At 47.8% G+C, this 23,111-nt stretch overlaps 2 protein-coding genes across 9 annotated transcripts in view; one reads left to right on the top strand and one right to left on the bottom strand.

The window, feature by feature from the left end:
* Positions 1-541: 541 nt before the first annotated feature.
* Positions 542-8,334, top strand: ACP6 (acid phosphatase 6, lysophosphatidic). Of its 2 annotated transcripts, XM_033053441.1 has the most exons (10): positions 542-736; positions 2,037-2,165; positions 2,259-2,389; positions 3,002-3,081; positions 3,819-3,906; positions 5,338-5,470; positions 6,220-6,314; positions 7,594-7,689; positions 7,889-8,054; positions 8,156-8,334. In XM_033053441.1, the coding sequence occupies exons 1-10, from the start codon at positions 542-544 to the stop codon at positions 8,291-8,293; spliced, it is 1,251 nt and encodes a 416-aa protein (XP_032909332.1). In that variant the 3' UTR covers positions 8,294-8,334. The 2 variants fall into 2 exon arrangements, with proteins under 2 accessions (XP_032909332.1, XP_032909333.1); XM_033053442.1 differs by lacking the exons at positions 542-736; positions 2,037-2,165; positions 3,002-3,081 and having other exon boundaries at positions 2,301-2,389.
* Positions 8,335-14,180: 5,846 nt separating this feature from the next.
* The window catches only part of BCL9 (BCL9 transcription coactivator), a 57,632-nt gene continuing 48,701 nt past the window's right edge, over positions 14,181-23,111 (bottom strand). For 6 of the 7 annotated variants that reach the window (XM_033051333.2, XM_033051337.2, XM_033051332.2 and 3 more), the window contains exons 5-9: positions 22,531-22,720; positions 21,967-22,066; positions 19,316-21,545; positions 17,422-17,682; positions 14,181-16,374 (exon numbers count right to left, since the gene is read on the bottom strand). In XM_033051333.2, coding sequence (XP_032907224.1) covers positions 15,257-16,374; positions 17,422-17,682; positions 19,316-21,545; positions 21,967-22,066; positions 22,531-22,720 — 3,899 coding nt within the window. In that variant the 3' untranslated portion in view covers positions 14,181-15,256. The remainder of the gene's footprint in view (positions 16,375-17,421; positions 17,683-19,315; positions 21,546-21,966; positions 22,067-22,530; positions 22,721-23,111) is intronic. The other variant, XM_033051338.2, reaches the window with a different exon arrangement.

The following is a 23,111-nucleotide window of genomic DNA, read 5'->3' as shown; positions in this document are numbered from 1 at the left end:
GGCTCCCTCAGTGGCTTCTCAGAACACTCGAGCTCCACACCCTCAATGCCTTTTTCCAAGTGCTGTGCCCAAAACTGCACACAGCATTCCAGGTGTGGCTTCACCAGTGCCGAGTACAGGGGGACAATCCCTGCCCTGCTCCAGGCAAGGATGCCACTGGCCTCCTTGGCCACATGGGCACACTTGGCTCACTGTGACCAGAACCCCAGGAGGGTTTTTCCTTTTCCAGCTGGCCGCCTTCCAGCCACTCTCCCCCAAGCCTGGAACGCCACACGGGGCTGCTGTGCCCGTCCAGACCCGCAGGGAAGATAACCCAGCACAGAGGGCGAGCGGAGGCGCACGTAGGCGGCGGGCCGGGCTGACAGCCGTGCCCCCAGCGGGGCGGGGGCGCGGCCGGGCCCGCCCAGCCCCACACGGTTCCCCTGCGCGGCGCCCGCCGGGAGCCGCAGTCCGCGCCTGCCGCTCGTCCCTGCCCGCTCCAGGCGGGGCTCCGGCCGCGGACTGCGCTTCCCACTGCTCCCCGCGGCGCGGCCGGGCCGCCATGGGCTGGGGGCTCCGGCTCTGGGTGCTGGGCGGCCTGGCCGCCTGGACGCAGCGGCGACGGGCGGCTGCGGCCGCGGCCGGGGGGGACAGCGGCGAGGGCGGGCGGCGCCGGGATCTGGAGCTGAGGCTGGTGCAGGTCGTGTTCCGGCACGGGGCGCGCACCCCGCTGCGGCCCATCCCGGGGGCAGCGCCGGTGAGCTCGGCGTGAACGGGACGGGACGGGACGGGGATGGTGCGGGAGGTGCCCCGAGCCCGCTGCTGAGCTCCTGCCCTGCTCCCGGCAGCTGTGCTTTGGCCTTTATTCCTCTGCCCGAGGCTGTACCGAGAATAGTTTCTAAGGGTAAAGTGTAGGAATCCCGTGCCGCGCTACAGGCTTGGGTGAGAGTGGCTGGAAAGCTGCCCAGAGGAAGAAGACCTGCCTGACAGCGACTGAACTGAACCAGAGCGGGCCCGGGGGGCCAAGGAGGCTAAATAGAGCAAGGAGCATCATCCCTGTCCAGTTCTGGGTTCCTCAATTCAGGAGGGACATTGAGATGCTGGAGCGAGTGCAGAGAAAGGCCACGGACATGGGAAGGGTCTGGAGTACAAGTGTTAGGAGAAGCCACCGAGGGAGCTGGGGGTATTTTATCTGGAAAAGAAGAAGCTCAGGGGTGACCTTATCACGCGCTACAACTTCTTGAAAGGAGGTTGTAGCCATGAGTCAGGCTTTTCTCCCAGGGAAGAAGGAGCAGGACGAGAGGAGACAGTCTTTAATGTGTGACACAGGAGTTTCAGGTTGGATATTAGGAGGAATTTCTTCACAAAAAGGGGGATTAGACCCATTGAAATGGGCTGCTCAGAAGGAGTCACCATCCCTGGAGGCGTTTAAGGAAAGACTGGAGGTGGCACTGTGGCCTGGTTGACACAGTGGTGTTCAGTCACAGATTGGACTTGATGATCTCAGGAGTCCTTTCCAACCTAATTAATTATGTGATTCTTTAAAGTGGGACGGCAATAGCACATTAGTGGGACAGATGACAGCAGAGGGAATGATTCCTGCAACTGCAGGGAGCCCTCAGGGCAGGATGCAGGGATAGGCATCCCAGGGCTTTACTCCAAGGCCAAGTTCTGCACCTCACACTGGGTGCTCAGCAAAGGTCCCACAGGTGATCTGGCTCCCCCAGCTTCCACCGAGGTGGTCTGGGGAGCCAGCAGGGATTAGCTCAGGTAGTTTCCTATAGCAGCTTTTTGATGTATAACAGTAGCAGTTGTGATGTCCTACAGGGGAGGAAAGCAAGTACTATATTTCCTGCACACCAGGTAACAAATCCAGAGAGCAGCACTGCTCTCATTTCTCTGTGAGCTGTGTGAAGAGATCCCTTTGTCTCCGTGTTGTGGTATTGGCAAGGCAGCACACAGGAATACCCCAGCTTTAGTATAATGCTCTTAAAAGTCCTTGGTTTAATGCCCTTGAAAGATTTCCACTGAAACACTGTTTGTTTGTTTTGAAACAGGTGGAATGGCATCCCACTCTTCTAGATGTACCTGCTAAGACTAAGTTTGATTACGTGGTGACAGACCTAAATGGAGGACCTCAACCCCCCTCACCCTTGGATGAGGAATACAAAAAGACTGTATTTAAGGTTAGGTTGTATTTCCTGGTGAGTTCCTCTTTCCTCTATAGACGTTTTTATTTCCATGGTCCACTGGAGACCTCTCCTTTTCTTTTCTCTTAGGGTGGTACCATAGCAGGACAGCTGACACACGTGGGGATGCAGCAGGAATTCGCCCTGGGGGAAAGGCTGAGGAGGAACTATATGGAAGAAGTCAAGTTTCTTTCACCAATATTTAATCCTGCTGAGGTCTTGTGAGTCTCTCAGTTCCCTCCTGGACCTTCCCTTTCCTCCTGCCTCTTAACAAGTAGCCTTGTGCTAGGGAAACTTTGGCTAGCATATCCTTCTCCATCCCACAGCAAACTGCCTGGCCCCTGGGCCTTCATTTTTGCTCGGCCTGCAGAGCCTGGCACTAGAACTCACTTGTGACACAAAGCATCCAATTGCCCGGCAGTCCTGAGAGTGATGCCAGGGACAGATTCATCTCACATAGGCTGAGCCAGTGGCAGTGCTCTTTTATGCACTTTTGTGGTGAGCAAAGAGAAACAGGCATTTCTCACTCTAAGAAGCTGAAGTTCAGTGAGATGAAGCAACCCCTGCTGCTCACATCAGTAATGCTGAGAGCATCTGGCTTAGGATAAGATAAAAAATCACACCAGAGAAGTACCAGTTTGTTATCTCCACTACCTCTGACATGCAGTTAAAGGGCAGTTCAGATATCTATAGTGACAAAAGATGAGTCCCACCACAGATTTCCAAAGCCACAGTGGAAGCAGAACCCTCAGTTCCAGCAAGACCTCCCCAGCTGCAGCCATGCTAACTTGAAGGAGAAAGTGCTGCCTCACAAACTGCTTTCTCTCTTTCAGTGTCCGTTCCACTAATATTTTCCGGAATCTGGAGTCCACACGGTGCCTGCTAGCTGGGCTGTACCAACAGCGTAAAGAAGGTTGGGGAGACTTCTGAACAGTGCCTTTCCTTGCTTAGTCTTCCCTAGATGCACACACCTGCATTCTAACTTCTCCCTGGCTCCTAGTTGTTACTTCTTCCTTGGTTCTTTGCACTTGGCTCCCTTCCCCTATTCTCCTGGTCCTGTAGATTCTTTACCAGCTTGCCACTTGATCCCTCTCTTTGCGTATCTTTCTGCTGCTCTTTCAGACCTGCTAAGGAGGTTGATGTTAACCCTCTTCACAATCAAGAAGGCAAAAAGTTCACACATCTGAAAAAGCTTTCTCAGGGAAACCCAAGTATTTTGGATACAAGTTCAGTATCTGGAGTAACTTTCACCTGTATCCTGCAGTTGGTGTCTACTTGTATGTTCTAAAAATACGCTCTGCATTTTAAAGGTCTCACATCTGCTTCTTCCATATTCAGTTCCACTAACAAGTAGAAGTAACTTGCCAGAGCTCCTTACACTTCACGACACAGAGACTAATTTTTGGCACTAAGAAAAATGAACACACAACTGGGAAGCTTTACAAGGTGCACAGCAGGCATCCCTGTGGAAATAAATGCACAGAAACAAGTACAGTGGCTTATGTTGCAGGTGATAGCTCGAGGGGAATTGCTAGTTGATAACACTGGACTTGAGCACAAAGACTGTGGGAGTGATTATAAAGCAATCTAAAGAAGCCAAAGAAACACAGATGCACTCCTGATCACAGAAACTTCATTCTTGTTCCACAGAACCTGTTGTCATTGTCACTGATGAAGCAAGCTCTGAAATGCTCTACCCCAATTACCAGAACTGCCAGCGCCTGAAAGACTTGACCAGGTAATTGCCAGCAATATCTCCCTGTATGATTTCACTGCTGTTTCATTTCAGCAGTAGTAATTTACAACAGCACAATTTCTTCCCTATTTCCCAATTTCTTTCCCTACCACTTACTGTTCTTTGTGAATGGTTAGCTAGTTGTATAAAATACTTGGTAAGTGGAATTATACACCAGGCAATGGCAGCAGAAGAAAATAAAATACAGACTTTCCCTTGAAAGACCAGTTTAATTTAATCTGTGTCTAGCAAACACTCATTACTAGCTAATGTACAGCTAGTCTGTGGCATTGCTGCAGGGCAGAATTAATGTCATCTACATCCCTTAACAAGCCTTTCAAGTGTGAACATATTGGGCCTCCTTTTTATATTCAGCTTCTGGTTTGGGGGTTATTTCAACATTCCCGTCACATTCATACCTTGAAGAAACTGAAATACACTCAGCCTTGACACATTTAATGAAGACTAATGAAGTGAAATAAGGAAGATCCTACATAGAACTTTTGTTCTCATGTTTGCAGAGTCAAGTACTCTGAAATGCCTGGGCCAGGTTTGGGCACAGGGTGGAAAATTAAAAGGAGAGGAAGATATATTAAGTTGGGCTAGATTGTACATTAGCATACTTTTGTCCAAAATTCAAGACCTGTCAGAATTCACTTGCAAGAGCTGTGAAATGCTTGACCACTGTGCAATGCAGGCAAAAGATTGGTCAAGATTGGTGAGGTGACAGCCCCTAGAAGCAGCATATTCAGCCTTCTTGAGTAACATCACCTGTCAAAAAAAGGACTAAACTGCTCCCTGACCCCTCTGCCCACCAACTGCACCTTTTGTGACCATATCAAGACTTTTTGAGCTGCACTAAGCCCTGCCTCAGCTTGCAGGCTACCTAGGGAGTACATGGCCAGCATGGGTATTCTCAGCTAAATTATTTTAAAATAAAATTTAAATCAGCATAAAGATGCAAATGACTTCTAACAAAGCAAAAGGTGGATTTAAGCTACAGGAGAGTATCTAGGTGTTTCCCATTTCCCACAACATACAGCAATCAGTTCAAAGCTTCTGCCCTTCTTTCATGAGGCAGTTAAAGGCTACTCCCTGAAGATACAGACCTGTACTGTTCCAGTATGACCAGATCTGTTAGCTGATACACAGCCCTTGCGTATGGGAAGCACTTCTGGGGTGTTTACATCTCATCTTAATTTTTCCTCCCGCCTTTGTGAGAGCAGAGAGCCAGCTCTGATCCTTGAAATCTGGATACAGCAGCTGTCCTTTCTGCAGGTCAGATTCCCAAGATCGGGAATCCCTCAGTATGCTGCAGTGCTTCTCCTCTACCCATCACTGATATGGAACAACTCCACTAGGCTGAGTGATGAGAAAAACAAAAGAAAAAGCCTGGTGTGTGAAAAATTTTTTGTATTCTTAATTCCTTTGCAGGGATAGGACAGAGAATGTTAAGCACCAGCCAGGTATCTCAGATGACTTGAAAAAAATTAAGAAGAAGATGGGTATTGATGGTGATGAGTCCGTGGATTTCTTTATCCTCCTCGATAACATTTTTGCTGAGCAGGTGAGCTGAGCTGTTCTCTTGCACTGTCACAGGAAAAACATCCCTTTACCATGCACATGGAGGAAATCACAGTGCCAACACCCACAGATAGTAATGTGCACTCCAGTACCTCCTTTCTGTGCAACCAGAATGCTTATAGAAATAGCATGGCCTTCTGAAAAAGCAAGAAGTAGGGTCAGCCTTGCAGTAGGATGGATGAAGACTTGTCTCCAGTATTTTTTTCTTACCTTGAAATTCAGTATCTTTCAAGTGTAATGTAGAGATAAGAGAGGCATTGGGCCTTGCTTACCCATTACAAAGTGCTTTCCTTTTTTTGGCACTCAGCACCTAACAGTCATCTTAATCCCAGTTTCACCACACTACCTGTGAGCTAGACTGCTTCTGCTTTTGGAAGGAAGTTGGGTGCATTTCTACCCCTCCTTAGTACCTCTTTTTTGCTGGAGCTAATGATAACTGGTCTGTTGGCTGATCGGCTCAATGTGTTACACTCTCCACAGAATTGGATCCTAAAGAACAAACATCCATCCTTTTGGTACACAGAGCAAGTCTGTGTTCAAAACCATCCTAAAAATCCTCACATGAATATCATGTCTGCATGTTTAAAATCCTCACTTGAGTATCATAGTACAATACTGTACTACAAATGGTGAGACATGAGCAGCTGTTTTCTTTGGGTAGCCATTCATGTGTCTTCAGGCTGGGCTCAGAAAGGGGCAAACTCTCCACTCAGCTGCATCTTCTCATTCTAGGTGCACAATATGCCAAGCTGCCCCGTGCTGAAGAGCTTCCAGCAGACAGTGGAGCGCCGATCTGTTGACTCCATGCTTTTCCTTCTGAAAGACAGGTGATTGCCTGTGTCCATGCCTCTGGCCTCAGGGGCTGTCCTACCTGGGATGGATGTGCTAAACCAGCTTACTTCAGCAGACAGAAATGCTTTCCCATGTGCTGCATTCCCCCACCAGAGCCCACTCATGAGGTTTGTGCCTCAGCCATCTCAGTGTAAAGTTCAGTGCCTGGAGTCAGTACTGTGAGCTAGGAAAAAGGAGTGCACACTGAAGAGACCAGGATGTGGGCCTGCACCCGGTTTTGTTGATCCTCATGGAGAGAGAGGGTGATCTTCCAGGAGCAGCAGTAAACCATTGAGGTACTCAGTAAAGGCCCAGTTGCCACAGGGGTTTAAGTGAACCAGTGGCAAAAGCAAAAGAAGAGGAGATGCTCCCAGCCCATGCCCTGAGGCTGCCCTTGTAGTTGCACATGTACAGTCCAAATTCCAGCCTGGGAAGCTTATCCCAGGGATGGCACTGGTACAGCTCGGCTGAGAAGTGCTGGCGCTAGCGGAAAAAGTGATGCCAGGTCCTGCACACATGTAACTACTTGCAAAGAGAATCTGCTGCTACGTGCAGCTAATTACCTCCTCCACAGTTGTTTGTAGAGGCTGGCTGAGTTGCTAGCCTAGCAGTCATTTTCCTTTTAGATTCATTTGCAGCTGCCACATTCACCACCTTTCTCAGGTGTTACTACAGGACTGTCTTTTCTTTACCACAAATTAGAGATCTCAGGTAGTGAAAAACTGATTTACTCCATTCTCACAACACCCAGGACAGGTAGTCACACTCATCTTCCATTTCCACTGATGTATTCATTGGGTAGAGGGAGTCTCTTCCCACCAGATATTGTATAAAGATATCTCTTTGTTTAATAAGAGGATAAAAATTACTTTTTAAATATAGCAACCACTTTCTTGAATCCTGCTCCTCCTCACCAAAGACCCCAACCACTTCAGCTGCTGTTTTGCAGCAGCCATCTTCCCTAGCTGAAACCCATGCACTCAAAAACTGTATCAGGGAAACAAAATAGCCTAGAGAACAATCAAAGAGTTTCTAGATTGCCACACTTCACAAGACTGCTTGTTAACACCTCTCCCCTCCCATTCTGCAGTCACACTAGAGTTATGACTGCACACCAGCTGAACTAAAAACTGACTATATTAATTGCATTTAATAGTTTGTAGTTACACTCAATGCAGATTATCAAATTGTAAGAGAAAAGCAGGTTCTCAAGTTTTCATGTATAACTGTGTGAAGGTTTTAAAACTAGTAAATTTATTTCTGCTTCTTTTCTAGAGAAGTTCTTCAGATGAATGTTGGCCTCCTGCTCAATACCTTACAGGAGAACATTAAAGCAGCACTAAATCCCTCAAATCCAGCTGAAAAGGCCAGGTACAGCACAGAATTCCTCCTATACTCGTTAGAAATTCTAACTTGATGTCAGTGTGAAAAACTGGTTCAGAAAGACATTGAATGGGTGGGATAAAAAGGAGTGCTCACCTGCTGGAAAAGCATGACTGCTACTGCCTATCCATGGAGGAACACAGCTGACATTCCAGGCCTGGTTTTTCTTTTCCTTTTTTTTTTCCAGAAAGCTCTACCTCTACGCTTCTCATGACTCCACTCTTATTCCTCTCCTGCTGGCACTGGGCACCTTTGATGACAAGTGGCCACCCTATGCTGCTGATGTGACCCTGGAGCTGTATCAGCACCGGCACTCCAAGGAGTGGTTTGTGCGCGTGTCTTACCGTGGAGAGGTGAGATGCCATGGGAAGCCCTTCCTGCAAATCTTGGGCTTGTGGTTTCACCATGCAGCAGAAAAGGGCTTTGACAGTGATTCTGTCCCTTTGCCTTGCAGGAGCAAGTGGTGAAAGGCTGTAAAGCGGGTCTCTGCCCACTTGAAGAATTTCTGGAAGCTGTTTCACAGTACTCAGTCACTCCAGAGGAGTACAATAACCTGTGCTCCAACACGGAGAGGAATCAGAAAACTAACTAATGATTAAGCTGTCCTAAATTAAAATAAGTTTATTGTCACAATCTTTGACTATTTTTCTTTATGTCCTTGCCAGCCTTCTCTATTCCAAAGGAATTTTAGATGCAGGGACATTTTCCTGCCAGACACAGGGTGGCACAGTGTCACTCTACACTGTTATCATCAAGCTGAAAGAAGCCACGTGACAGAGTGGCTCAAGTTTACTTCTAAGGTGACCACACAAAAGCAGGGAGAGGCTGAAAACAGCAAGGGCAAGAATAGACCATTTTAAATTGCCCATCTGCATTAGGAATACCAGACAAAACATACCTGTTCCACATATGCTGGGACTGTGGGATGAAGCCCAGCTTGCTCTGTGCTACCAGACTTGAAAGCTTTGACATAGCATTGATTTTATGTTTGGTAAACTGCAGAAGCCACTGTGCCTTTCCCTTTCTTTTGCCATGTTGGAGGGCTGCTCTCTGCAGACAGATGAACCTCCCTAATTGCACAGCATTTAGCTACCCCATCTTCTTGAGGGCATTTTTGTGCACAGAAAATTTCTCCAAAGGGACAGAAAGCCTTCAGACCTTTTCCCTGCACTCCTCTAATTATGGAAATTCTGCCATGAACATGCAGAACAACCACAGTGGGCCAAGTACAAGAACACACAATCTGGGTGACCTCTGCTTAATGTGCTTTAAACAAGAAAGTCTGGGGAGCTGCTATCAACTTCAGCTGTGGGCAGCAGTGATCTATTTTGGACTTGCTGAAAGAGGAATACAGCTCTAGTCAGCAGCAGTACTTCTGGCTGAGATGACAGTTTTTCCTGTAATACAGTACTAGGAATCACAATGTTGCCAAAGTCACAGAATCACAGACTGGTTTAGGTTGGAAGGGGCCTTAAAGATCATAGTGTTCCAACCCCCTGCCATGGGCAGGGTTGCCATCCACCTGAGCAGCTCAAAGCTCCATCCTATCTGGCCATGAACACTTTCAGGGATGGGCCATCCACAGATTCTGTGAGCAATCTGTGCCAGTGCCTCACCACTCTCACAGTAAAGAATTTAACTAAATCTCTCCTCTTTAGTTTAAAACTGTTCTCCCTTTCCTATCACTGTCTGCCCATGTAAAAAACTCATTCTCCCTCTTTCTTATAAGCCCCCCACTGGGCACTAGAAGGATGCCCTAAAGTCCTTCTGGAGCCTTCTCTTTTCCAGGCTTAGTAGCCCCAACTCTCACAGCCTGTTTTCATAGCAGAAGTTTTCCAGTCCTCTGATTATCTTTGTGGCCTCCTCTGAACTGATTTTTACAGGTCCACGTCTTTCTTGTGGTGGGTGCCCCAGAGCTGGATGCAGCATTGCAGTGAGGTCTTACCAGAGCAGAGTAGAGGGGCAGAATCCCCTCCCTTGATTTGCTGCCCATGGGGCTTTGGACATGGCCCAGAACATGGCTGGCTTTTTGGGCTGTGAGCACACGGTGCTGGCTCATGCCCAGCTTTTCATCCACCACAATTCCCAAGTGCTTCTCCACAGGGCTGCTCTCAATGAGTTCTCCCAGACTGGTCTCATGTCTGGGATTCCCCTGACCCTGCAGCACCATGTACTGGGACTTGTTGAACCTCACTAGTTTCTCACAGACTCACTTCTCAAGTTTGTCCAGGTCCTTCTCTTGTGTCAACAGCACCACTCGACTTCATGTCCTCTGCAAACTTGCTGAGGGTACACTCAGTCTGACTATTTCATTGAAAAGATCTCCACTTTTCAGTAAGTGAATAAAACATGGTCCCTATTTTCTTTGGGATAGGCAGAGGTTTAAATAGGGGGACCATTTATTTAAATGATCCTGCAATTTAGGTTCTGTGTTACCTCTTCCCGCTTTGTGAAAAAATGACTTAATGTAAGTCATTGACAGATATGTGATGGAGGCACTACAGCACCTTTTCCCTGGGAAGAATGGGCTGGATTTACCTCTACTCTTTCATTAGCCTGCCCCCACCACAATTACATGTTGACACCACGCACAGAGAACAGAATAGTTTGAATACTAAATACATTGCTGGAGGTCTCACTGAACTGCTATTAGAAGCTTTCAAAAAAACAAACAAAACATTGTAATTTTCCATCAAGTTTTTATACAGCCTAAAGCCATAATACCACTATATAAAAATCAATGCCTACTCCTGCTCAAGAGCACTGTGTTCTGCTCTAATCAAGCTCTCTCTTATACACAGTTTCAAGTATCTGGGGAACATTGATGAAAATATTAGGTCTACAATTGCAAGTTATTTGTGAGGCATGGACTGCTTGGAAAAAGACATCAGCTTTGGCCAGACAAAGGGGGAATTTGTTTACCTACTCTTGAATAATAACTAGGAGCATCCCCAACAAAACTGACCAGCAGCCAGGTTAAAAATTACAACACAGCCACAAGCCAGAGCACTCAGGAGCACAAGTTGTTCTGGAGCAGGTAAGACTACAAAGGCACTGCTTTTGCACAATTAAGATCATCCTATCACTCTAGGCAGGGCAACACAAACTTCACTAACAGCAGAAGACCTCAGAAAAGCAGGTCAGTTTCTTGGCAGTGCTTTGGAGGAAGACACTCCACTGGGAACAGGTTATTTCACTGTCTTGTGCAGGGTTTCTGCAGGGCCCTTTGCCCTGTTCTAGCCTTATCCTTCCCCCCAGTTTGGAAGTGGTTGGGCCATGGAATGGTCCATCCCACTGAGCACTTCCATGGTAGTTGTGGCCCACAAGATGGAGGAGAAGTTACTTCTGACCACAACTAGTGTAAATGATCATTTCAGGAGAGGATTGGTTGGACAGTAGAAGAGTTTTAATACTAAAGGACACAGGTAAGGACACAGGGAGCTACTGTATTGCAAACACAGCACAGAAGAGCTGAGGCATTTCTGAGAATGTGGAATAAAAATTCTCAGAAATCAACAATTTCCCAGTGTCCCAAACAAAACAGCATCACTTCTTTTCCTGCGTCATTAACTATTTTTAGGTGAAGAATTACTACCAATTGACAAAGTGAAGTACATGTTAGTAAATATAGACCTGTATCAAACATGGATCATTTGTCCTCGAGAAGTGTCACATTAGGGAACAGGTTTCAGCCAGCAGCTTGGAGAGGCTGTACAAGGAAAGCATTCACCATCATGAGTGCAGAAGGACACAACCAGTAAAATGCAGCCTTTCCTGCCACCTGAGTGAAAACGAGCATAGAGGAGGGCACACAAAGTATCACAAAATTAAGCCCTATATATACCATATTTGTAATAGTCCCAACACTCTGGGGGAACAAAAAATGCTGTTTCAACTTACCCTCAGGAAGACTTGGGCACCCACATCTACTCTGAGTCAGGACACATGTACTGTACCAGAAGCACTAGCAGCATTCAAATCCCAGCCAAGACTGATGCAAATCAGATCTCTGCACACTGGTCTGTCTTCCAAAATGTGATCCATTAGACACCCCTAGGATGTCAGGACTAAACTCCTAAGGCTGGTTTCTTGCTGTCATCTTCTTTGGCAGATTAGCTAGCCCACGATACAGGTACAAATCTTGAGTTATTTGGACGGTGCTTAAAACAGCCAGTGTACTTCACAGATGACCTGAGTGCAAGTCTACTAATTTAAAACAAACAGATTTCAAATATTTTAAACTTTTGATTTAGCAGGCACATTACTTCGCGTTTCAGAAGTTCACCATCTGCTGGGTTTACCTTTTAAGTCTCTCCACACTCCGGCTGCGCAGCCATCTGGGATGAGATAATTTGAACAGCAGACTGTTTCCTCCCATGTTACTAGAGAGGAAGAGCAACCAAGCATGTATGAATAAAGTCTATTTCATTCTTTCAAACAAAGGTGGAGGAGGATGATTTGAATATTTTTTTTTTAAAGGGGGGAGGAGAGGGGAAGAAAACTAAAAATGGCAACCCACTTTCCATCTTCAACTGTACCATGACTACCAAAGCTGAGTCACAGTTACTATTGATAAGCAGGAGGGAACAGAGCCTGACTTACAGATCCTCAGGTGAATCTGCAAGGCTGACAGCTAGAAAGCTTTTCCATTTGCAAAGCAAAAAGGGAAGAAGTAGAATCAGAGCAAAACAAATAAGTTCATCTAAGCACATCTACAGAGTCATTCTCACAACCAGAGCCAGCTAAGACCTTAGCAACTCTTGCCCATCTGCTACTGCAAACGCTGAGGTTAAGTGTACCTACATGGACTCAGGAGAATCCACATCTTCTGCACTTTCTGTAGGAAAAATCTCATTAAGATAGCAAATGCCAGCATCAGAAGTTAGGCAGACGCAGAAGGAACTTTAATTATACAGTATGTTTAAAATGTATCCTCTCGCTGTTCAGTGGCTTTGAAACAGTGAAATCCCCGTGCTAATTTTCCTAGAATAAGTCACAGCCACCTCAAATCCTTTGCTATGCAAAATCTCAACAGGCATAGGAGAACTAAGACAGTTTTTAAAAATCTCAAAACCTCCAGCTAATTTCTGTGTCGATCCAGAACTCTGGTTTGTTCAACACGGTAAAAACAGTCAGGAGTGATGGCAGAAGTGGCAACACTTAACAAGGTTGCATTGTGACAATTCCCATGCAAGGTCCTCAAAAGGGAGCTGTGCAACCACTTAAAGGAGAGGTAATTCCGTTCTACAGAAATAACGCTTACTGTGTCATTGTCAGCTCTTTTAAAATCTTGACAAGCCCGCGCCTGTCTTGTCAGAGGGAAGCACCACAACAGACATCCTACACTTTGTCAAAAGAGTAATTCTCACCCAAAATCATCGCAAATTTGCATGACAGCACAAAGGTGAATTTGGAAGCAGACAACAGAAGGCTCTGAGGCTTGCGTGCCTCCAACAGTGCATGGCTTCACTCATTTTATAACAGCAGCAACAAAAGTTTAGTAAATCAGCCACCAAGAGGAATTCTTCTTCCACCTGTTAAGGATCAGTTAACTCTGAAAAATTCTCACACACAAGCGTGTTAAAAATACTCATTCTCCACAAGAATTTTCACACTAATGGCCAGCCCTCTGAGGAAACTACTCATTGAGATCATTTTAAATAGCAGTAAGTGGAAGGAAGAACAGATAACACACTCCACATACAGTGCTGGGGCACCAGAGAACAGCCAGTCACAGAGCCCTGGCCTAAAGATCCGTATCTGGCTTATGCTGGTATTCTCCAGGAGCAGGGCTCAACTTCCAATCCATGTTTTGTCATCCAGCCTTTCACTCCTCATAGGCAAGACCATAAAACCTCCTTGCTGAAATCCTCTCAAAAGCCAAGTTTGAAAAGACAGGGGATTAGGAAGCAATCGATGAGAACTGTGGCAAAGCAACAATTTTCTCAGCAGGGCTGTCTTGATAAAAATCTGCTCACTGACAATTTCTCTCTCACCTTTGTTATTACAGATCCTCCGTTCCCCACCATCTCAGGCACTCAGTGCTGGCTGTCAGAGACCTGACCCAATCCAGAGTCCCCAGAGAGGGACACAATCCCAGTGCCTCAGCAGACTGACACTGCTGCTCAGGGGGAGCTCAAACCCACGTACCTTGCAGTGCTGCAAAGATTCTCCAGGAGGAAGTGACAGAGAATAGCTTCATCTGTTCTTGACCCTCAACAAATTGAGGAAGTCTCTAAGTATCACTCCTGGGGTGTTCTGAAATAAGACCTCACTCCAAGGGAAAACAAGCTGAGTTTAGGATTAAGCTCACAGAATTGCCTCAAAAGGAGCACACAGCTGCCTATTGACCAGACTTCTAGGAGCTGTCAAAGTTTACCCCTCTAGGCTGGTGGTGATCACAAGGAAGAGCAAACAGTCATCTGGCCAGCTGTTTGAAGCACACAGAAACAACTGGACTGGATAAAGGAGACAGTTCATTTTTGTAAGAAACAATATATTTTATTTTTCTGACACCACAGCCCTGGCGAGTGGTTTTGTACCAAATTTAATGGAGGTTACACAGAACGTTTTACGCTGGGGAGGAAAAAAAAATAACCACAAAAAAAAATCCTGGATAACTTTTAGTGTCTGTTCCACTCCCACATTAATAAAATCACTTGGGGTTTCTAAGAAAAGGAGAATAGGAAACAGTGAGAGAGACTACTGTAGGATGTAACAGTGTCCAAGTCCAGCCCCTTCCTAAAAGTGGGAAGAGTCCCCACGCGAGGAGAGGCTCTCCTAGATTTACTCCTCAAAATAACACAATGTATTGCAGCTGCCATAGGAGGAGACAGAAGGGGATGGAGAGAGAGAGAAGCCTATTTAATAAAGAGTGGGAGGGAGAGACAGAAGGTGCTGGACAGCACGCCATAATTTGAAAAATATGTCCTTAACTTATTATTTATTTCTTTTAAAAGATTCCCCTCACTGAACTTAAGTTCCTTTTTGTGCTTTTCATTAATACTCTGCTCTGAGGTCGTAGTTTGGTTTTTCTATACATTGGAGTTGAAGGAAAATAGTCCGAAGTTCTGAAGATGGATTCTCCACCTAAAGTAAACAGCCTAGAATCCCATTCTCCTCTCACCCCAAAGACTAAAGTCTCTGCTAAAATCCCTTTTACAATATAGTACAGTACACAAAAAACCCCAAAAATAACCGAGAGTCCTGGGAGAAGCCAGTCCGAAGGACGTAAACATACAGAGAATGGTGCAACTTGTGACAAATGGCAATTCTCAAAATACAGCTACAGATTCTCAAAGCAGGTGCCGTCACGGGATACCCAAGTCCACAAAAATAATTTTTAAAAAATAAATCTTAAAAAAAAAACAACCTGTTAAAATGAATATTTTTTTTTTTCAGGTAATTCCATACATTCGAGATTTCCCAAAGCGTCCTCTGGTCTCTTTTCACCTATTGCATGGCCAAACTGTACTCCTGAAGCTCCCAAAAAAGCCCTCAGGACTTGGAATCTCATCTTGACAAGGATCAGAACATCCAGTCTTATGGTAGCAGCTTAAAACATCATGTTCCCTGGGTTTCCAGGGCCTTGGCTAAATCCTCCCATGCCAACATCAGCAGCCATACCTCGGGGCCTCATCTGGGGGGGAATCATGATGTTTTGTTGGGGTCCCATCATGCCCTGCATGGACATCATCATGCCAGGCGACCCCACGGGGCCCGGGTGGCTGTACAGCCCGGCGGGGGCTCGGTCCTTGCCCGGGATCATGCCCACGGCGGCCACGGGGTTGCTCATGAGGGCGGGCTGGCCGGGCATGGCGGGCTGTGCTGGTGACATCATGCGGTGGTGCGGCCCCATCATGCCCTGCTGCAGGAAGGCCGGCGGCCTCATCGGGTTGTGGCCGGGCATGGACGGAGCCGTGCCGAGGGGGATATCCGGAGTTCCCACCGGCCCGGGGCCCCCCATGCTGGGCAACGTTAGTCCCATCCTCGGGGTCTGCTCTCCTATCATCCCCTGCATGTGGGAGAAGCCGGGCCCGGGACCCTGCGGCTGCTTGCGGCCCGGCACCTCCCCACGAGGGAAATACTGTAGTGTCTGGCTGGGCTTCTCCGACGGGATAATCCTGGACAGGTCAAACTCGGGTATTCCCGTGGCTCCAGGACGGATCACCTCCTGCAGCTCTGGATCGGTGAAAACCGAAGGCATGTTGTTTCCAAGAACAGTGAAGGAGTCTGGACCGCCAGGGCCTCCAGTCTTGCAAAGTGCTGGATCTGTGGAACTTTGGGGCAGGTTGGTAGGACGCCCCAGAGGTCCTTCTCCGTGGAAGCCCATTCCCGCCGGGAAGTTGCCTTGTCCGCCGCTGGGCCCGTTGTGTGGAAACGGCACCTGCTGTGGAGGGGACTGTACGGGAGGGAACCCCTGCGGGAAGCCCAGGCGTCCTTGAGGTACCATTGGAGACTCCTGGGAACCATGCCCCATCATTGGGTTGTGTGACATCAGGCCGGGTCCCACGGGGACCCCGTGAGGAGGTATATTGGGTCCCATAGCATTTGGAGAGGGCATCTGGTTGTTATGGGAAAGAGGCTGGGTCATTCCCATTGGGCTAAGGGTTGGCATTGGACCCACTGGGTTTGGACCTGAAATTCGAGGATTCTGAGAATTAATGCCCATTCCTAGGGAAGAAACAAGGAGTCACATTTAGACAGCAACCAGTAACAGTCAATAAAGCTATCAGAGAGCTTTCTGCAAGGTTACCAAGTCCATGCACACACAAAAAATCAGGGCCAGTAAAAGAGACATCAGCAGTGGCTCTGAAAAGTGTTATTTCAACAGGAATTAGAAGTCACTCAAACAGCCACCTCCCTAAGCTCGTCACTGCCCTACCAATCAGTGACTAAAGTCTGCTCCATAAGAATGATTTCAATCCAAACCATACTTTTACTACCTCCCTGGCAGTCTGATGACACAAGCAGTAACAAACATGTCTGTGACAGATTATCAGCATATGGACACTTGTCCACTGGGAAGTGACCGGAACTCCTTTCAAAACTCAGCAGTGATAAATCAGGTAACCCTCATAAGACTAAGAGGCAGTGATCAATGAGGTTAATGAGTTGCCATCATGAACTTATTCAATTAGCCAGCTTCCCCCAGATGTATTCAGCCACTCTGATCATTACTGTGTGAAGCAACACTGCAAAGCTAGAGGCAAATTCATCAAGAATTCATTACGAACATCCACTCATCCCCTTTTACAACTATTAATTCAATAGGGTGGAGGTGCAACAGCCTATTTTTGTATTTTTGATGTTTTGGTGTCCAAAAAAAACCAAACTCCCCAAAAACATGAAGCTTCTATGGCACTGCCTTAAGCGCGGAGAGGCAAAGTTTCCTCTGGATAACACATTGTAGGCCTGACCCTTAATCCCATGAGTAGCTTTCATTCACATAAGTAATTCCAGTATGCCTGAGGGGAAATCTCTCCCACACACAAGTGTTTTCCATGTTAGACACCTTCTGAAGAACGCACACTTTCTGGACAGAAAAAAACAGTTACAAGGAGAATTTTCATCTCTATGTTTCAGACAATTGCAAACTTCTTCCTCAAAAACAACCTATGGCTACATATTCTTCAAGTTTTTTCCCTATCTGTCTTCATTTGACAAGGCCTCCATGAAATCACCCTGCTACTTGTGCTTTTGTCCCTTTGATTTTCTTACCTGGTACGCTGTTCATAGGTGGCAAGTTTGGGGAGCGTGCTGGAGGGGAGTCGTCATCCGAGCTGGCCACAGTTTTGATGGCATCGTGATAGAGCGGTGTAGAGCTGGGCATGGCAAATTTGGACATCCTGGACATCATAATGGAGAGGGGATTCTGGGACAGGGTTGGCTCTGGAGGCATTGTGTAAGGACTGCTAGAGGGAAGATTTCCAGGGAGAGTCACAGGAGCAGACTGGCTGACTGTGGAAGGAGGTGGACCACCTTCAGAAAAAAAAAATAAGAAAGAGAGAATTTCATTTTTTCTCCTTTTTACTGTTTTCCTTAAATTGAACTCTTTTCCCCTATAAATCTCAAAAACTAGAAATCTTTTTTAGTGCAAGATTTTACATGATTAATGCAGTCAATGACTATGAAAGGTAATCAGAAAAATAAGCCTATTGGCCAAGTTGATTAACATCTGTTATCCTTCTGCACAACACTTCTAACTAGAACTATCTTGAGCCTCCACAAATCCATATGAAGAATTACCAGTTTAGTCTGGAAATCTTACTATTCAATTTCCATACACTGAAGACAGACTTAGGTACCAGAGCTAGCCATAAAAATCAAAATCTATAATCAAAAAAGACACAGGCAGCACAAGGAAAGCTGTAGCAGATGATATGCTGAGACATGTGAGCACATTTTTGACAAGCTACATCAGGAGCCACAAGTAAAACTCCCTGTTTACATTGCATTTCTTGTTTCATATAGAGATATTAGCTGCTTATTCCAGTGCAAAAAGCATTTTCTGCATCTATTAGCTTAATGTCATCCTTTGCTCTCACAAAATTAAAAGAAACTTAAACTGCACTTCCAATCTCCTTTGTTCTTCACAGATGAATTTTATGCCACCCAGACCAATGTGAAGGAAAAAAGCTACACTGAAGCTGTACTCCCACTGAACATTCACTGCACGTTCCTCAGCCCCTCCCAACCAGAAGAGGAAAGGAGAATAGGGAATACAAAAAAACTGCAGTGTTGAAAGATCCATGCTTTGGAAGAGCTGCATGTCAAAGCATTCGTTAAGCACTACGTAAGGCACAGACTGAAGCACTTAGGTGCCTTTCCCGAGCCGCCAAGCCCACAGGCACATCCCGGTCCCCGCCGTTACCCGCGGCAGCACTAGAGGGCAACGTGGGCAAAGGGCTCCTCTTCTCCCAGCCAGGAGAATTTCCCAGGCGGGAAGGCTGCCCAGGGCTGGGGAAGCCTGGACTGAAGGGCGGGTGAGCTTTGAGAAGGTGAGGTAAGAGGTGTGCCAGCACTGAGCCTTGAGACCGACATCCCAAGCCAGATGTAATGTACAGTGGTGGTTAGATTGCTCCAAAATGCTTGAGGCCCGAACAACTGAATCACAACTTCCCATCTGCAATGAAAACCTAGAAAGGACCAACCATTCCTGACCCATGCCTAGATACACAGTTGGTTAACTGCCCAGCAGGTCTTTATAGGAAACTTTTATACCAAAGTGCTTAAATAACATCAAGGGGACCTTCTCCATTGAGCTACAATGACTATGAGCTATGGAGGAACGGCAGAGGGCTCCTCCAAGGAGAGATTTCTCCCATCGATTCTCCACATCTTTTCACAGCTCTCAAGCCCATCCTTTTGCTTTTACTCAGTCACCAGCCCTCAGCTCGACACATGGGAGGCAGGGTGCAAACCCACAAGTACAACAGGAGGAGGAGAAGCCCTCCCCATCCACTTGCATGGTCACCCACCAGACTCTCAGCACAGCTCCCCTCAAACGGAGAAAGGGCCATCCAGCTTGTCCTGCTGCAGAAGCCCTCCTCCCCCTCCCTTTGCTGCACATCTCAGAACGCTAACCAAAGCACCAAACTTGGGCAGCACTCACCCGACTCCACGTTCCCCAGCATGGCTGGAGAAGACATGGTTAGAGACGCCTTATGGTTCGGGGGAATCCCAGGGCTCTGCAAAGGAGGCTTTGGAGATGAAGTCCATCCGGGAGAAGGTGCAGGGAGCGACGGAGACTTGAGGTGGACAGGAGAAGCAGCAGCAGACCCCAAGACAGGGGGGGATTTGATGGAGGCAGCAGCAGCTGCGGCAGTGGGGCCCGCGAGCATTCCTGCCAGCTGGGAGGGCGTCTGAGGGGACTTGAGGTTCCCCGAGGGAGATCCCATCATGGGAGACTGGACTTGGCGCATCGTGGGCGACTTCAGGGGGTTGATTCCTGGCGAATGCACCTGACCAGCTGCAGAGATATCCAAGGGCTTGCGGCCGAGGCTGCGCTGCGCAGGGGGAGCAGTGTTGAGGCTATTCGGGTTACTGGTGGGATTGAGAGGTAGTGGCGGCATGTGGCTGAGCCGGTTGTTAGTCCTTTGGTCAGGCCCGATCTGTTCTCTGAGATTCCGGAGACCAACTCCTGGGCCCTGAGACATGGGGAGGAAAGGCCTGGGACCCATGCCATACTCCTGCTGCGGGTGCTCCCCAAACGGCAGCGGCACCATTTTCTGCTGAGAGGAGAGCATCTCCGAGACACCAGGGCGCAGCTTCATCATCTCTTCCGGCCCGACTCCTGCCTCCCTCAGCTTCTGAGGGACCAGGGGTGGGTTGGAGCCCATGCTGACATTCATGCCCATGTCCCCCTTCATGCTGCCAGGGCCCATCCCAAACTCCAGCTCCCTGCTAGAAGCCATTTGTGGGGGTATTCCTTTTGGGAAGTCCCCCCTAGAGGGACTCATCGGTCCTTCTACTGGCATGCGAGGGAAGATGGGGTTGTTTCCAGGCTCCATGTGTCTCTGGGAGGGCATCATTCTGTTAATCTCCATGCCAGGCCTGATGCCTTCCATGTTCAGACCAGGAGGGAGGCCCATCTGTTTCTCAGCCAGCTGTTGCTGATAGAGCTCTTCAGGCAGGCCCTGCGGATTGGGGAACCGCTCCCCTCGGCCAGGGCCGCTGAAGACACCCTGACCAGGAGGGAAGTTTCGGCCATCTGGGATTTTTGGCACATCATCTGGCCAACTAACTCCTGAAAGCCCAGGCCGTGAGGCGGGATTCGGGATATTGGGGCCTTCCATGTCAGGGTTCATCATTCCTGCAAAACCAGGCAGGCGCATCTGGCTCCCGGGCACGTTGGGATGAGGGGCCATGCCCCTAGGGGGCAGAGAGTGGGACATGTTCATGCCTTCAGGGAAGGGCTCTGGACCCCCAGGTCCCCAGCCCTCACCAGGGGCCATCTGGTAGGGAGGGGGAGGACCTCGGACCACCCCACGAGGCCCATGCTGGTGGACCATCATGTCCTGCAGGGAACACTGCTGCACAACCACCTGCTCTTGCTTTCTTCTCTTCTCCTCGTAAAACTCCTGCTGCAGCTTGAGCCAGGCCACCTGCTCAGGAGTCATATGGTCCAGGTGGTCTGGGCCTATAGCTCCTGACTGGGAGTTCATTGGTGGTGGCCCCATTTCATCTGGGGAAAAAGGCATGTCCCTGTGTCCTTGAGGGCCAAACGGAGCCCCTCCGTCAGTCCGAGACCCCGACCCTTTGCCTAAACTTTGGGATTGAGCCATCATAGCCTGTATCGGCCCTTCAGGTTTCTTTTGGGGACCATCCATCACCCCAGCATTTGGGGGTGGCCCCCCACTTTGCCCTCCTGCAAACTCCTTTTCATCAGGGAAGAGCATGCGCTGGATGTCTCTCAGGGTCTGCAACGAGCGCTCTCGGTGCTCCAGCTGCTCCTGTGACAGTCCATCGGGATTCTCACCCAAACTGGATGGGTCCCCACCAGACCCCTGCTGGGGAGGACCTTTGGGGTCCGCAGCAGAGCTATTGCTACCTTGGGAAACTGGGCTAACTGCTCGATTGTTAGGGGTTGAACTCTGCCCAAATCCTTCTGTCTGCAACGGAGTAGAGTTAGCAGGGCTGCCCACAGACATCACTTTGCTTTCCACACTGGGACTGTCCTGATCTATGGGACACGGGGGGCCAGTGGGTTTGGATACTGGCGCTGACACGGGTGGAGTCGGCTGCATTTTGGCGTTCTGTGGAGGGTTCTGGTCCTGGGCAGCGGGGGGCTGGGGCTGCGGCAGGGGCTTGGGTTCAGTCCGAAGTGCAGTGATCTGGGGGTTCTGCAACAGAAAGCCACACTCAGCGACTTGTTCTTCTCACAGCCATGTCACACAAGCAGTAGTGCAAGCAAAACGTCCAATCTCAATCCCACCAGCCCAAAATTTGGAGGGAAGGGTAGCCTTCATGCACCAATTACACAGCAGCCTCTTGGCAATGCAGAAACCTACTCTGCTCAAGGCATTACTGCAGGGACTCCTTTCGTCTGTGCTAGCTCTGCATGACCAATGTGTTGGAAACATATCACCCAAATACTGCATGTCTCTAACTCTCCTTTGGACGACCCACGACATTTATTTGCAGACAGTCTGAACAACAACTTCTAAAACTTATTTCAGAGTGTAAAGAATCATCCATCTCTCTGAATCACACACAGGCACACTTATGATTCCCCCTTCTCACCCCCATGCAGGTATTCCCTACCAAGGGTACAGTGTTTCGTTCCGCCTTGCTGTTTGAGATGTTCTGGATATGAAAGGACACAATAGTTTCCACCTGTCCCTTCAGCACAGCTTCTGCAGCCCTGCAAAGACAGACAGACAGATGCACATATCCAGTCGAAGCTAAGAATCAATTTTTCTGAACTGGCCTCCTTTCTACACTTCAGCCAGCAAAAGGGAGAAAGACTTAACCACACATATTTCACTCTAGATGAGTAGCAAAAGAAAAATGCTTACATCTACAAACTCAGCAGCATTCAGGATTCATGTCTCAGTTTAAGCCATCCTGGCTGCTATTCATTGCATGGATTGCAAAACAATATCTACCAGCATTTGAAAAGGAAAAAAAATATCCCCATACCCCAGAGAAGCAAACAATTACTTCTCCAAGCAAAAAACAGTAGGGACATTGTCCACTCCAATCCCTTCAGCATCCCCGAAACAAGTAATGAGTTTTGATTCAGAAAGTGCCCTTGATAATCTCTTAAAAGATGAGCACAAACACAATTCCTGCTCCCAGAAGACATTCAAGCATCTACCTACTTACTTGTTGGCCATCTCAGTAGAAAAGACGTAAACCACTTTGGATGGAGTCTTCTGCCCGCTTGCTGGCTCCAAAGTGGCAGTCAAACCATGGGAAGGTGTGGAAGACCTTGGGGCTGAAGCATTTGAAGGAGTCATGGAGTGTGGTGTGTGCTGAGACTCCTGGGACTTCACATGATCAGCAGAATTGCAGTCTGGAAAGGGACAAAGGGGCAAAGAAGGGAATCACTGTCTTGGGATCTCTTTGGAAATCAGTTCTGGAAACTGATCAGAGCTTTTTCTCCTCTGAAATTTCCTGCTTCTTCCTCAAACACCACTAAAGGCAATTCTTCTGTTACACCACACATCTTTCCTCTAAAGCTTTGGTGTCCTTCAAGGAACACCAGGAGAAAGCTCCTCTTATGTCCCTTTCCAAGTAAAGTGGCAGTTCCCACAACTGATCTCTTTGAATTCTCTAATGACCACATTAAAAAAGCAGAAAAACTACACTTTTATGTAGGAACAAATAAATATGTCTGCCTCAAGAAAACACTCACACAAAACTTCACTTTTTTTAAATTCAGCCACTTTAGCTAGGTGACCTAG

This window comes from Catharus ustulatus, chromosome 2 (assembly GCF_009819885.2).
Source record: "Catharus ustulatus isolate bCatUst1 chromosome 2, bCatUst1.pri.v2, whole genome shotgun sequence".
Lineage (NCBI taxonomy): Eukaryota > Metazoa > Chordata > Aves > Passeriformes > Turdidae > Catharus > Catharus ustulatus.
Note: the sequence above shows the minus strand (reverse complement) of the source record. Positions and strands in the feature narration are given on the sequence as shown.

Bases quoted from the DNA above. Each gene is read 5' to 3' on its own strand.
- ACP6 (XM_033053441.1), top strand. From the start codon at position 542: ATGGGCTGGGGGCTCCGGCTCTGGGTGCTGGGCGGCCTGGCCGCCTGG. The intron at 3,907-5,337 runs GTAATTGCCAGC...ATTCCTTTGCAG, and splicing joins CGCCTGAAAGACTTGACCAG to GGATAGGACAGAGAATGTTA. The intron at 5,471-6,219 runs GTGAGCTGAGCT...TTCTCATTCTAG, and splicing joins ATAACATTTTTGCTGAGCAG to GTGCACAATATGCCAAGCTG.